The sequence below is a fragment of the Carettochelys insculpta genome, chromosome 6, assembly GCF_033958435.1.
Source record: "Carettochelys insculpta isolate YL-2023 chromosome 6, ASM3395843v1, whole genome shotgun sequence".
Lineage (NCBI taxonomy): Eukaryota > Metazoa > Chordata > Testudines > Carettochelyidae > Carettochelys > Carettochelys insculpta.
In genome coordinates this window covers 43,375,616-43,387,754 of record NC_134142.1, presented here as the reverse complement: position 1 = coordinate 43,387,754, position 12,139 = coordinate 43,375,616, and the positions used below count along the sequence as shown (strand labels likewise).

Here is a 12,139-nt window from a genome sequence, read left to right as displayed (position 1 = left end):
CTGATTCAGACAGGGGGCTGGACTAGATGACCTCCTAAAATCTGTTCCACTCCTGGGATTTTATGATTCTATGAACATAGGATGTGGTCTTATCCTCCCCTGCAAACCTTTGGAACCGCCAATCTCTCCCTCTGCCCTTCACTTTGGGTATGCATGATGCAGGCTGCCATTGGGAGACACTTCCTCATTTTTTAGCCTCTGGACCTTTATTCTGTACAAATGTAGATGTAACTAATGGCTAAGCAAGCTAAAGATGGCCTGCTCACAGGCACAGAGAGGTACTATGTTGCCCCAGCCACAGAGATGGCACAGAAGTGTTTGTTGTCCTAGTGCTGCAAAAAGGTAGTGTGGGCCAGCAGACAGGATACTGGACTAGCACTCAGGAGATGTGTGTTCTACTCTTGGTTCTACTATTCATCTTCCATGTGGTCATGGAAGCTCTTCAGCACAGGGACTGTTTCCTGCTATAGGTGTTTACAGTACTTAGTACGGTGGAGGCTCCTTCTCACTTGTGGAACTTCTAGGAACTGCTCTGCTAATGCAGATTGTGCAGAAGGGTGCTGAAGACAGCATAGAAGAAAGAACAGGCAGTGAGCACAGCCTCAGCCACGTGGACAGTGTGGTTTCATGCTATGACTATATTTTGTCTCCAGGGCGGTGCTTGCTGACTAGAGTTGCCTCCCTCCTTTTTCTCTCACATGCTGCGGTATAAATGCATGCGCACCACACTAGAAGGAAACAACAAACCACGTCATGTGTTTTTGGTTTCCCTGTTTCCTTGTCTTCATAGTAGATGTCTGCAGTATCTGAGGACTTTCCATTGATACAAACAGAGTGTACACAGTCACTGCAGGAGATGGGAAGAACAAACCAGCTTCCATCTGCAGGCACCAAATAGCTGTCTTGTCAACAAATATTTTGTGATCTCAGCAAAGTGCCTCCTCCTCACCTTCTAAGCCTTTCTATGGTTTATTGTGTGTAGTGAGCTACCACACTACAGCAAGGAGATATCTCAGAAAGCAGCAGGGCTGGCTGAGAGACTCCTCTAAATACACAGAAACAGAACATGGATTTCAAAGTATTCCCATTGGAGGCACTCTGACAGCAGGGGGACTGCTCTGATATAAACAAGAGACTAGAGTAGAACTCTCCTTGGCAACAGATGGGAGTCAGGTTGGGAGCCCAAGAGAGGAGGAGGAAGGACCCAGCAGCAAATGTGTAGACTGGCTGCTCAGATTTTGCTCATGGGGCCACGGTTTGGGGGTTTGATCTTTCACTGGCCTGTTGTGTCTACAGCTGTTTTACAAACAGGAATGAAGCTCAAACTCCTTATTCCCGCAGAGCTCAGTCTGCAGCCATGTTCAGCCTCACTTTGCTGGGCCCAGTTCTGCCCCTAGCATATACTATGTGGCACTAACGAGCTTTGCCAGCCCTGCGCTCTGCCTGAAAGAAGCCAGAGTCACATCAGGTCTCTGGCTACCCTGTCTCCGGAGCAGGACCGGAGGAGCCCAGTCCCCAACCAGAGACAGAGCCGATTAAACCGGGGGCGAGGGGGAGTGTCCAGAACAGATCAAAGAGGCTCCCGCGCCACTCCGCAGGGCCGCCAGTACTGGTGATCTGACATAGCCGCTGGCCCTGTTTCTCCGCCCCAGTGGCCCAGATGTCTAAGAAAAGAGGTGACCGCGCAGCAGCATCAAGCGCTGCATTTAGCCCGTGAGCTCAGGCAGCAGGAGCTGCCAGCAGGATCATCCCAGCCTGTCTGTGACGTTCCCTGCTTGGAGACTGCGCCCGAGGCTCTGTTTGTTGCTGTAAACAGACTCAGTGCTGCAGCTTCCCTGTTACTATGTATAGCTGTGCGATCTCTCTTGGCACCCTTGCGAGGAGAGTCTGCGGTCTGGCCCCTCCTGACTTGGCCTGACCTGAGCCTGGGGGTGGGTGTCTCTGAACTTCACTGCCACGAGGATTATATCAAACCCAAACTCTGGGAAAGGAGAAACCTCCTCTGCCTAACATCGCCACTGCTTGGCTGTCTCCCAGGACAGCAGCCCCCGGTCTGCACACAATGGCACAGGGCACATCCCAGCAATTCCCTCGCACTTCTGTTTACATACAACTTGTCTGGGAAATTCAATGTCCAGCAGATAACAATAGCCTCCCCTGCAGCCCTTCACTCCTTCAAAGCACTCAGTAGACTTTAATTCATGGCTCCTCCCTGTGTCCATTAATAACACTATTCTCAGCTATTATTCTGCTTATTTAATAACAACATGAATAATAATCGCACATGCGCATAACATTTTCCCTACCCCAGGAAGTGGAGGAGGTTATATTTTCCACACGTACATTCTGTAATATTCCAATCCCACAGTATAGACAGAAATAATTCTGTGCCAGGGACAGGAATTTATTTACAATAAAATGTGTGTGCTCCTTTAGTGAGTAACAGTTCTGTAACACACAGTATCCACAACATAGTTTTGATGTACTTGTTGGTTTTGTTGTAGAATAAATATTGTTTTGAAGTAATAATTTAATAGAGATATGATCTATGTTCATAAAGAAGGTATAACTTGCATCTTTGTTTGCTTGGACACAAAACAGATGTAGAATTGCTATTCAAATCTCTGCAAGTGAAATTATATTTTCTGGATGGATTGGGATCCTGGCCCACAATATGTGTTGGTTCCCTAGCTCATTAAAGTCAGCAGGAGGCTTACTGTTGACTTCAACGGGTTTTGGATAAGACCCACTGCTTAGATAACCATTAACCGAGCTCATTTTACAGTGCTTACCAAACTAAATGTGGAAAATTAGTTATGTATTTATTAAGTATAGTTCCTCCAGTTGCAAATTTTAATTTCTGTATATAAAAGCATTTTAAAGATAAACAAAAATGTGATAACTTCTCTCAAATACTCTACAATGTCATAAAAGTGAAAGCGACAGGATCAGACACCCTGCAATGGCAGTACTCTACTGCAAAAAATTGTTTTACAGATGTGAGACTCTGTATATACCATCAACAGCTTATTATATGGGATGTACATGTTAACTTAGAAAGTCAAACATGGACTCCAAAATGAAATGTTAGCTAAATTGTAACTAAGAAAACACGAGATACTTAGATACGTTGCATAAAAATATAACACAAAATATGGGCTTACTCAAAAACAAAACAACCTCTCCAACACCACTGCTCCTTTCTTCTTGATCAACAACTTTTACATCTGAACAATAATTTAATAGTCCCCCTCACAAGCAACAAAACAGAGCAAACCAAATAGCAAGGACAATTGCTGTTTTAAATCCACATTCGAAAAGCACCAAGAAAGCTACCTAACTACCCGGTGATATTAAAAACAAACATTAACACTAAAATAAAGATAGGGGAACTAACAAGACTGGCCTTATATCCCTGCTGCTCACTCCCATTGCTTTTATGCCCCTTTTCCCTTTTTCCCAGACTTCCTCTGTAGTTTGTTTGTTAAGACAGCCGAGCCCCTCTGGGCAGGGACCTTGTCTTCAGACTTGTCAGTAAAGTGATAAGTAAATGTAATAGCATGTGATAATATAGCAGCATCTGGACTTGTTTAGAACTATTTGAATGGGAGGGAGGTGAGTGAGAGGAAACAGGTGCAGACCACAGGGGCTGGGCTGAGAATGTCACCTCTGGGCGACGTTAAAGGTGAAAGAACTCTGCGAAGGTTTCTGTAACTAACCAAACGTGATTCTCCAAGAGGGTGGGAGGAAGAGCTATTTCAAATTTCAGCAAAGACTTGAACTTCTTCACTAAGAGGAACTGTTATAGTGTATTCAGACCTGAATAATCTGCCTACATAGCTCAACCACTCGCTCGTTCTCCTCCCCCCCGCGCTCTCTCTCTCTCTCTCTCTCTCACACACACACTCACACACATACACACACACGCCCTCAAGCTCGCGAGCGCCGCACTTGGCTGCAGCCTGGAGCGGTTCCCGTCAGTCACACCCCCTTGCACAGGATGTATCCCATATAAGGATATCTGCGTCAGTGGGTTCCCGAGCTGGGATTGTACCATTGTGGAAGGGGGAAAACCAGCAGCCTTCCTTGACCCTGTGTGGCCCTGATCTCCTGAAGACCCTCAGAATAACCACCTTGACATGGCTTGGAAGCTAGACCAGTACGTAAACGGTGTGGAAGGGAGGCGGAATATGGGGCGAAAGCTTACAGGCGGCGCGTCGCCTCAGTCTCCCCCTTCCCTTAGGTGTTGGGTCCGCCAGTGACGATATAGGAGCCATTCACAAAGGAGAGTTTAAAAGGCCGGGGCGCCGCACTATACTCCAGCAGCAGAGCTAACCTGAGTGACTGAGACTGGCAAGGGACGAGAGATACGCCTGGGAACAGACAACCCATCTGCACGCACAGAGGGACAGTCAGCCCGGATAGACACACAATCAGACAGGACAACATCGCCGCCCAAACGGGGTTTGGATCAGCCTAGTTTAGCCGTCATGATGTACCAGGGTTTCACCACAGACTACGACGCGTCTTCCTCCCGCTGCAGCAGCGCTTCCCCGGCTGGGGACAGCCTCACCTACTACACCTCTCCAGCGGATTCCTTTTCCAGCATGGGCTCGCCTGTCAACCAGCAGGTGAGGGACCGGGACGTTCGCTTGTGATTACCCAAGGGCAGTAACGCTGGAGGGGTGGGGAGTCTGTGGGGCAGTTGTCTCCGTTCCCAAAGGGGGCAGCTCAGGTGCGCGGATGATCACCGCATCAGGAAGGGTTTATCCTGCACGGGCCTCTCTCTTCTCCCGGGTGCTTTCACGGGAGAGAAGGAAGAGGCAGCAGTCTAGCCCCCAGCCTGCGGACCTCATGGGGGGGGGCTAAGCTGGGATGTAGGGGAGGCCGCAGTCTGGCCCCTGCCCAGGGAAAGGGGGGTTGTGGCCTACGCTCCGCTCTGCAGCGGGTGTGTAAAACGGCTTCATTGATAAAAAACGAGAGCTCATTGAGGAGACTCCGGAGCGGCGTCTGCGTCAGTGCAGACGTCAGGGATATTTATAACAAACCCCCTTTTCATGTGGAGTCTGACGATGGCAGCGCAGCGCCTGAACCAGCCTGGCTCCGGGGGCTGAAGGCCTGGCTCAAAATAGCCCAAGACGAAGCCTCTGGGGCACTGTGTCGGATCCAGCCTGCTGCGGGGGTGCGGCGCAGGGCGCATCTCTCTCCCTAATGCCCGTTCGTTCCCTTCTGCTTGCAGGATTTCTGCACCGACCTAGCTGTCTCCAGCGCCAACTTCGTTCCGACAGTGACTGCCATCTCCACAAGCCCAGATCTGCAGTGGCTGGTGCAGCCCACCCTCATCTCTTCAGTGGCTCCATCCCAGAACCGAGCCCACCTCTACGGGGTCTCGACTCCTCCAGCCAGCGCCTATTCCAGGGCTGGAATTGTCAAAAGCGCAGGAGGCCGTGGGCAAAGCATTGGACGACGGGGCAAAATCGAACAGGTGAATACGCAGCCCCTTGCGATCGTCCCAAACTAGCAGCTGGGGCGGGGGCGGCTAGTTCTCCGCGGCGCGGGCGCGAGCTGTCAGGCACTGACCCCCACAGCTGCACTGAACTGGGGAGGAGGGTAATAGTCTAGGGAGAGCCCTGCCGGGCTCCAGTAGGGCTGCCCTATAAACTGGGGTACGCTTTGCTCTCCTGCTCGGGACCTTACCTGCCATGCAGGCAAGGCACACGCAGCCACTGAGCATCTTAAATGTGGTTCCGCGGGGGGGAGGGGCGTTGCATGTGACGGGGGGAGCTCGCTGGGGGGCGTTGCATGGGAAGGGGGAAGCTCGCTGGAGGGGCGAGGCTGTACGGGCTCCTCGGGAAGGCGCGGCAGAGCAGCAGGCCCTAACTGCGCCCGTGTTCTCCCCTAGCTGTCCCCAGAGGAAGAGGAAAAGAGGAGGATCAGGAGGGAGAGGAACAAGATGGCAGCCGCCAAGTGCCGCAACCGGAGGCGAGAACTGACAGACACGCTGCAAGCGGTAAGTTCTCCGCCGAGCCCTAACTGAGCTGGGCCCGCAGCACCTGCCCCGCCCCCAGGCCGCGGCGGAGGCCCTGGCTCACTCCCCTGTCGCTGTGCCCGCAGGAGACCGATCAGCTGGAGGAGGAGAAGTCCGCGCTGCAGACCGAGATCGCGAACCTGCTGAAGGAGAAGGAGAAGCTCCAGTTCATCCTGGCTGCGCACCGCCCGGCCTGCAAGATCCCCGAGGAGCTGCAGTTCTCCGAGGAGCTCGCTGTCTCCTCGCTGGACCTCAGCGGCCTGGGCGAGGCGCCTGTGCCCAGCTCCCCGGAGTCCGAGGAGTCCGCCTTCGGCCTGCCAATGATGCAGGAGGCCGCTCAGCCCGAGCCTGCCAAAGCCAGTAGCAGCCTGGAGCTGAAGCCGGAGCCTTTCGATGAATTCCTCTTCCCGCACTCCTCCCGGGAGACTGCCCGCTCCGTGCCCGACATGGACCTGGCCGGCTCCTCATCCTTCTATGCTGCGGACTGGGAGCCCCTGGCGGCCGGGGCGTGCGGGGATTTGGAGCCGCTGTGCACCCCGGTGGTGACCTGCACCCCTTGCGCCAGCACTTACACCTCTACTTTCGTCTTCACCTACCCCGAGGCCGACTCCTTCCCCAGCTGTGCGGCAGCGCACAGGAAGGGCAGCAGCAGCAACGAGCCCTCCTCCGACTCGCTCAGCTCCCCCACCCTGCTGGCCTTGTGAGGAGCCGCAGCTCCAGGGCACTTAATGCAGGGCGAGGGGTGAACACGGCGGATCCCGAGCCTTCATCTGCTGCTGTGTATGTGTGTGTGTGTGGGGGGCCTTTCATCGCCAAGGATCCACCTTCTTCCTGGGGAGGGGGTTCTGGCAGCCCGACACACTAGCCTAGGGCAGGGCAAAGCACCCTTTTTCTCTGGGCGTGCATAGGCTGGTCCGGCACTAAAGGGCCATGCAGAGCCATCTGCAGCCAGGCCTCGGACCTCTTCCAGAGATGTAGCAAATCGCATGGAGTTTGTCTTGTCCCCAGTGACCCATCCATGAGAGCTGGTAGTCTGTAGCATGTCCAACATGGCTGGGTTGGTGACTCCCTTTCCCTTCTTAGTATTCACTAGCATTAATTAATCTCTTGGTTTTAATGATTGGAATTTAACCTGGTGCTGGGTATCTCCAACTCGTATCTAGTGCAGCTGATTTAACAATAACTGTTCCTGGCAATAGCGTGTTCTGATGACTTTAGCAATGACCCATCTTAACTGGGAAAAGACTTATTTTCTAGTAGGTAAATAGCTATATCCATGTACTGTAGTTCTTCTACATCAATGTTCATTGTAACTGTACTGATCATGCATTGTTGAAGTGGTCTGAATGTTCTGACATAAGTTTTCCATGAAAACGTTTTTATTGTGTCTTTAATTTATTTATTAAGATGGATTCTCAGATATTTATATTTTTATTTTATTTTTTTCTACCTTGAGGTCTTTTTGACATGTGGAAAAGTGAATTTGGATGAAACTTAAGCATTGTTTGCTTATTAATGTTCAGAGACATTGTCAATAAAAGCATTTAACTTGAATGCTAGACCTGTTTTGGGGTCTTTACTGTAAACTGTGACATCCTTACTTGGGCTCAAATGTGCTATGTCCCAGTTCCTATGTACAACTACACTTTAACATCCCTTTATGCCTCCCTACAAAAATGACAATGGTACTCTGGTCTTTAACTATGCTCTGGATCGGCTTCCTGCCACTGTCAGAGGAGAGCAGGGTGGTTAGAGTGAACATGACTGCAGATACAAAATGGGGGGGGGAGTGGTGGTGGAGGGGGGAACCACAGCCTCACCTGTATAGGATTGATTTATCTTCCTTGATTCTCAGCCTTGCATCCTTTTCTGGAGGGAAGGATCCACTTCTCCCTCAACATCAGTCTTATCCCCTGCTACAAAACCTCTTAATCTTTCCTCTGATTATATAGCCTTTTCCTACTCCCTCTCATAGGATCAGAAATACAACTATGTATTTAACAGTGGACTCCTCATTGTCAGTAAATATCCAAACAGATTAAGGAAAGGTGACCCCTGAGTTAGTGTTTGGAAGCTGTCAAACGTTTTGGTTTGTTTATTTAAAAAAAAAAAAAAAAGTGTTTTTCTATTTGCAACCATGAAGGCTGGAAACTTACTCTTGCAAGGCAGTCCTGGTTCTGCAGAATCTAATGCTACAAAACCCATTAACGCTTGTCTGGTGCTTGTCTTCTTTAACAAATACTGGTGCTCTGATTTTGCTTCATCTCCCTAGCATATTTTTAGGATGCATAAACATGTGCCCAAAGTGTGTAATACTACCACAGTTCTAGTGGCAGTAGATGTATATTAAAGCAATTCCAACTCTTCCCTCCAACTTTTTTCTCTTCACTTTCCACTAGCCTTGTTTACTGCCCTGATAGGACAGATATGATTATACACTTTCTATCTGTTGGAAGAGACCAACTGTTGTGGATTGGAAAATAAGAGAAAGCTGTGCAATCTATATACTATCAAAACAAAAAAGCAGTAAAGTAGCACTTCAAAGACTAACAAACCAATTTTAGGTGAACTTTCATGGGACAAACCCACTTCTTCAGACCACAGCCATACCAAAACAGACTCAATATTTAAGGCACAGAGAACCAGAAGCATTAATCAAAGTTGACAAATCAGAAAAAAGAATTATCAAGATGATTGGTTTTCCCCTCCTTGGACTTGCTTTAAAGTAGACTTTCCTCTACCCCACCCCTATGGCTAATGTTTGGTATAGAAATTCAGGAGCTCTGAGGAAATATCCAACATACTAAAATAATTTGAAATAAAGCAGGATTTCAGTATGGGCTGGGCTTCAATCCAGGAGAGTTGTTCCACTGACTTTCTAAAATCGGGGGATGAGGCAATAAAATCCTGACAGCAATGGTGAAAGAGCAAGGGCAACAATGAAGGCTGTGGTTTAGACTAAGCTCAAACAGTACAAGTTTTCAGAGGCACAGGCTTAGCTAGAAGGGTTAACTGTTAAAAGGTTGTTTTAAGGACTCAATTCCCCAGACCAGCAGCCACATAAACCATTACTATCCCAAGTGAATATGAAACCCAGTCTGGGGCCATATCACTTCAGTGCAATCAGCAATCTTGTAGAGAGTAAGGCCTGACATGCTTGAACCAGATGTTGCATTTGACCAGGGCAGTGATGAGTGAACAGACAAGTTCACCTAGCTTTCATTCCAAGATGACTGGTAATTCTTTTTGAGCAGTGTTTCCCAAGTGGTGTTCCACAAAACCCTGGGCTTTTGCAAGAAAATTCCATTACAATAGCTGATTCCTCTGCAGCTCCCCACCCTGCCATCACTGAAACAGTAGAGCTAAATTTAATTGTTTTAATGGCCAGAAGGGCATCGGGAGGGATCCAGCCATTAAACCAACTGAACTTAGTCCATTACTTCAATGGCAGCAGGGTTGAGAGCCACTGAGAGCCCCTCACTCACCCTGCTACCCAAGCAGCTACACCCCTCTACACCAGCCTTCTTTCCGCTGGGCACATGCAGCTGTCTGGCATAGGCTCTCCAGCCAGCACCACAAATAGGTTAGTCTCAAGTGCCAGTTTGGGGCTAAGGAAGGTTAATCCTGGGGATTGGGGGACAGTTTGTGAGATGGGGGTAAAGCTTGTGGATGAGGGGGCAGATCCAGAGCCTGAGGCAGGTAAAGCCTGGAGATGGGGGGTGGGTTTGGGAGCCAAGCAGGGCAGAGCCTGGGAATGGGGTTATACAAAATTCTTTCGAGTTTAAAAGGGTCGGGTGGCCAAATAACATTGGGAAACACTGTTCTAGAGACAGCACTAGAAAAACTCCTGAAGCAGGAATGTCTTGCTGGTCCCAAAAGCATCTGGTTACCTCTTGTATTTAACATACTGGAGTTTTTTCCCCCAATATGCACTGAACTCAGCACCTGCAGGAATGTTTTTAAGTGTTGGAAGTTACTGCAGCTGTTCTGGGTTTAGTGCCCTAGAAGATTCTTCTATGTTCTCTGGCTTTCACAGTAAGATGTCTTTTCACCCAAACTGATATAGCAGGGCAGGCACATAGAGAGTACACCATATTTTGTATCCATATTGCAACTGAACAGCCTTTCAGGATTAAGGCCACACACTGTGACAATACTTACATAACTTCCTGCTTTATGCTATTATGCAGGAACTACCATTATCAATGTCTGACACAGATCTCAAACATTGATCGTAGGTCCTATTTTAAGATAAACAGAAACTGGCACTTTCACATTGCCAATCTATTTTACAGTAAAAGTGCCTAGATGTTACGATAATGGCAAACAGTACCAAAGCATGAGGTGATGTATAGCTCTTGCTCTAATAGTGTGCCAGTTGCTTGACACTTGTTAGACCTTATCTAAAAAGGTGAGGTGCTGGATTTTGGCAACCTTCCAACAAATAGATTGGAGGCTTTCAAACTATATGGTGGGCCTTCCAAGGGAGATACAGGAATGTGTCAAGGGAGGCACAAGTTGTGCAATTTTTGCGGGGGGAGGGATGAAGGGTAAAGAGCTCCAGCTATTATTCCAGGGTGGCCACACACACTCAGAAGGTAGGAATAAAGGGAACAGTCAAAACCCTAACACCCAGGTGTAGGATCTCCTCCCCAGCCGACAGTGTCTCACTACAAGGAAACCAAGGGGCAGGTTCTTTCTTGTCCTGCCATCTACAATCTGGAAGCTGCTGGGCTCCACTATCAGCCCTGGGGTGGCAGAAACAATACAGAAGGGTGACAGTGGGCACCGTCTGCTGTAAGAAGTGATATTGATAAATATTTTTCAGGTTGCCACCACTATTATTTCTGTGCTGCTACTGGCATGGCACCTGCCTTCAAACCTGGGCACTTGGCCAGCAGATGCTGCTCTCAACTCTCTCTTCTGACCTGAGTAGTGGTACGTGAATTGGGAGGGGTGTAAACTACTACAGACAAGAAGGGGATCCGATCAAATAATTCTGAAAACCACTTACATGTTATACAAAAGGCACTGTTCTTAAAGCAATACTGGGAAGGAGGGAGATGGATCTGTGGGAGATTTCAAAAATCTACAAGCAGCAAGGACAGCCCTCCTCAAAGTCTGGAGTCTGATAAGACATCTTTACACACAATTAAAGCTCATGGTACAAAGCAACAGAAAGTCAGTGTTTTTCTCACACTGTGGTGAAAAACCATGAGCTCAAAAGTATGAACTCAAATTCCTACTGGGGATAGGAAATTTGCTTAAAATACAGTGGAGACAGCAGACAATTAGAATATCTTGAATTTTATTTATTACATATTAGCTAACATGAATATAAAATTAAAGAATTGACAATATACAAAAATGTGTTCCTAGGTTATGTTTAGGATACAGGGGCAGCATACAATTCAGAAGGTGCAAAGATGGCTTAAAGCTCAGGACCCTCTAGTTTTTCTACCCAAGAGGCACAACACAGAATCAACTTTGTTTTTATCTGCTCTTTCAGAGGTATATACACACACTGTACAATATAAATACAAATATACTTCCTGTCTATGGCACATTTTCCTTGGTCTGATTTACCCTCTTAATTTATCCTGAAGTACAGACATAAGCACCTATCCTGAAGTGGGATCTGTAAACAGATCTTTTAATAACAGTTTGTGGGGGGGGGAGGAGTCTACAGGGCACAAGAGTTCACTCATAAAAGATCTAGTAGCAGGAACACCCTAATAGTCTAATCTCATTTACTCTCTCATTCCATGTGACTTACTCCACAAAGAAGAATATTTCTGTTTGAAAATTTTCATGGGGTGGGTGGTGTAGCATACACACCTATATTTGGAATAAATACATATTCCTCAACCATCAATCATATTTTAACACTCACATTACACAAATTATAGTAAAAATAGATTAATTAGTTATCCTAGCAATCTGGTATTTAGATTAGGACTGCACAAATGCAGAAGTAAATGTAGACAAAGTTAGAATTTTGAGACTTGCATTTAAATGAGATCAATTCCTTAGTCCTATCCCACGTCATCAGACAAGACCTGCTGCTAGAACACAGGTACAACTGCAGTCTCTGTTACTAGAGCCATCCGC

At 48.0% G+C, this 12,139-nt stretch overlaps 1 protein-coding gene across 1 annotated transcript; it reads left to right on the top strand.

The window, feature by feature from the left end:
* The first annotated feature begins 4,316 nt into the window (after positions 1 to 4,316).
* On the top strand, positions 4,317 to 7,587 carry FOS (Fos proto-oncogene, AP-1 transcription factor subunit). Its single transcript, XM_074996757.1, has 4 exons — positions 4,317 to 4,631; positions 5,240 to 5,485; positions 5,903 to 6,010; positions 6,115 to 7,587. The coding sequence occupies exons 1-4, from the start codon at positions 4,491 to 4,493 to the stop codon at positions 6,730 to 6,732; spliced, it is 1,113 nt and encodes a 370-aa protein (XP_074852858.1). The 5' UTR covers positions 4,317 to 4,490; the 3' UTR covers positions 6,733 to 7,587.
* Positions 7,588 to 12,139: the final 4,552 nt, after the last annotated feature.

Coding starts and splice junctions, on each gene's coding strand:
- FOS (XM_074996757.1), top strand. CDS start 4,491: ATGATGTACCAGGGTTTCACCACAGACTACGACGCGTCTTCCTCCCGC. Junction 4,632..5,239: donor GCTCGCCTGTCAACCAGCAG/GTGAGGGACCGG, acceptor TTCTGCTTGCAG/GATTTCTGCACCGACCTAGC. Junction 5,486..5,902: donor GACGGGGCAAAATCGAACAG/GTGAATACGCAG, acceptor GTTCTCCCCTAG/CTGTCCCCAGAGGAAGAGGA.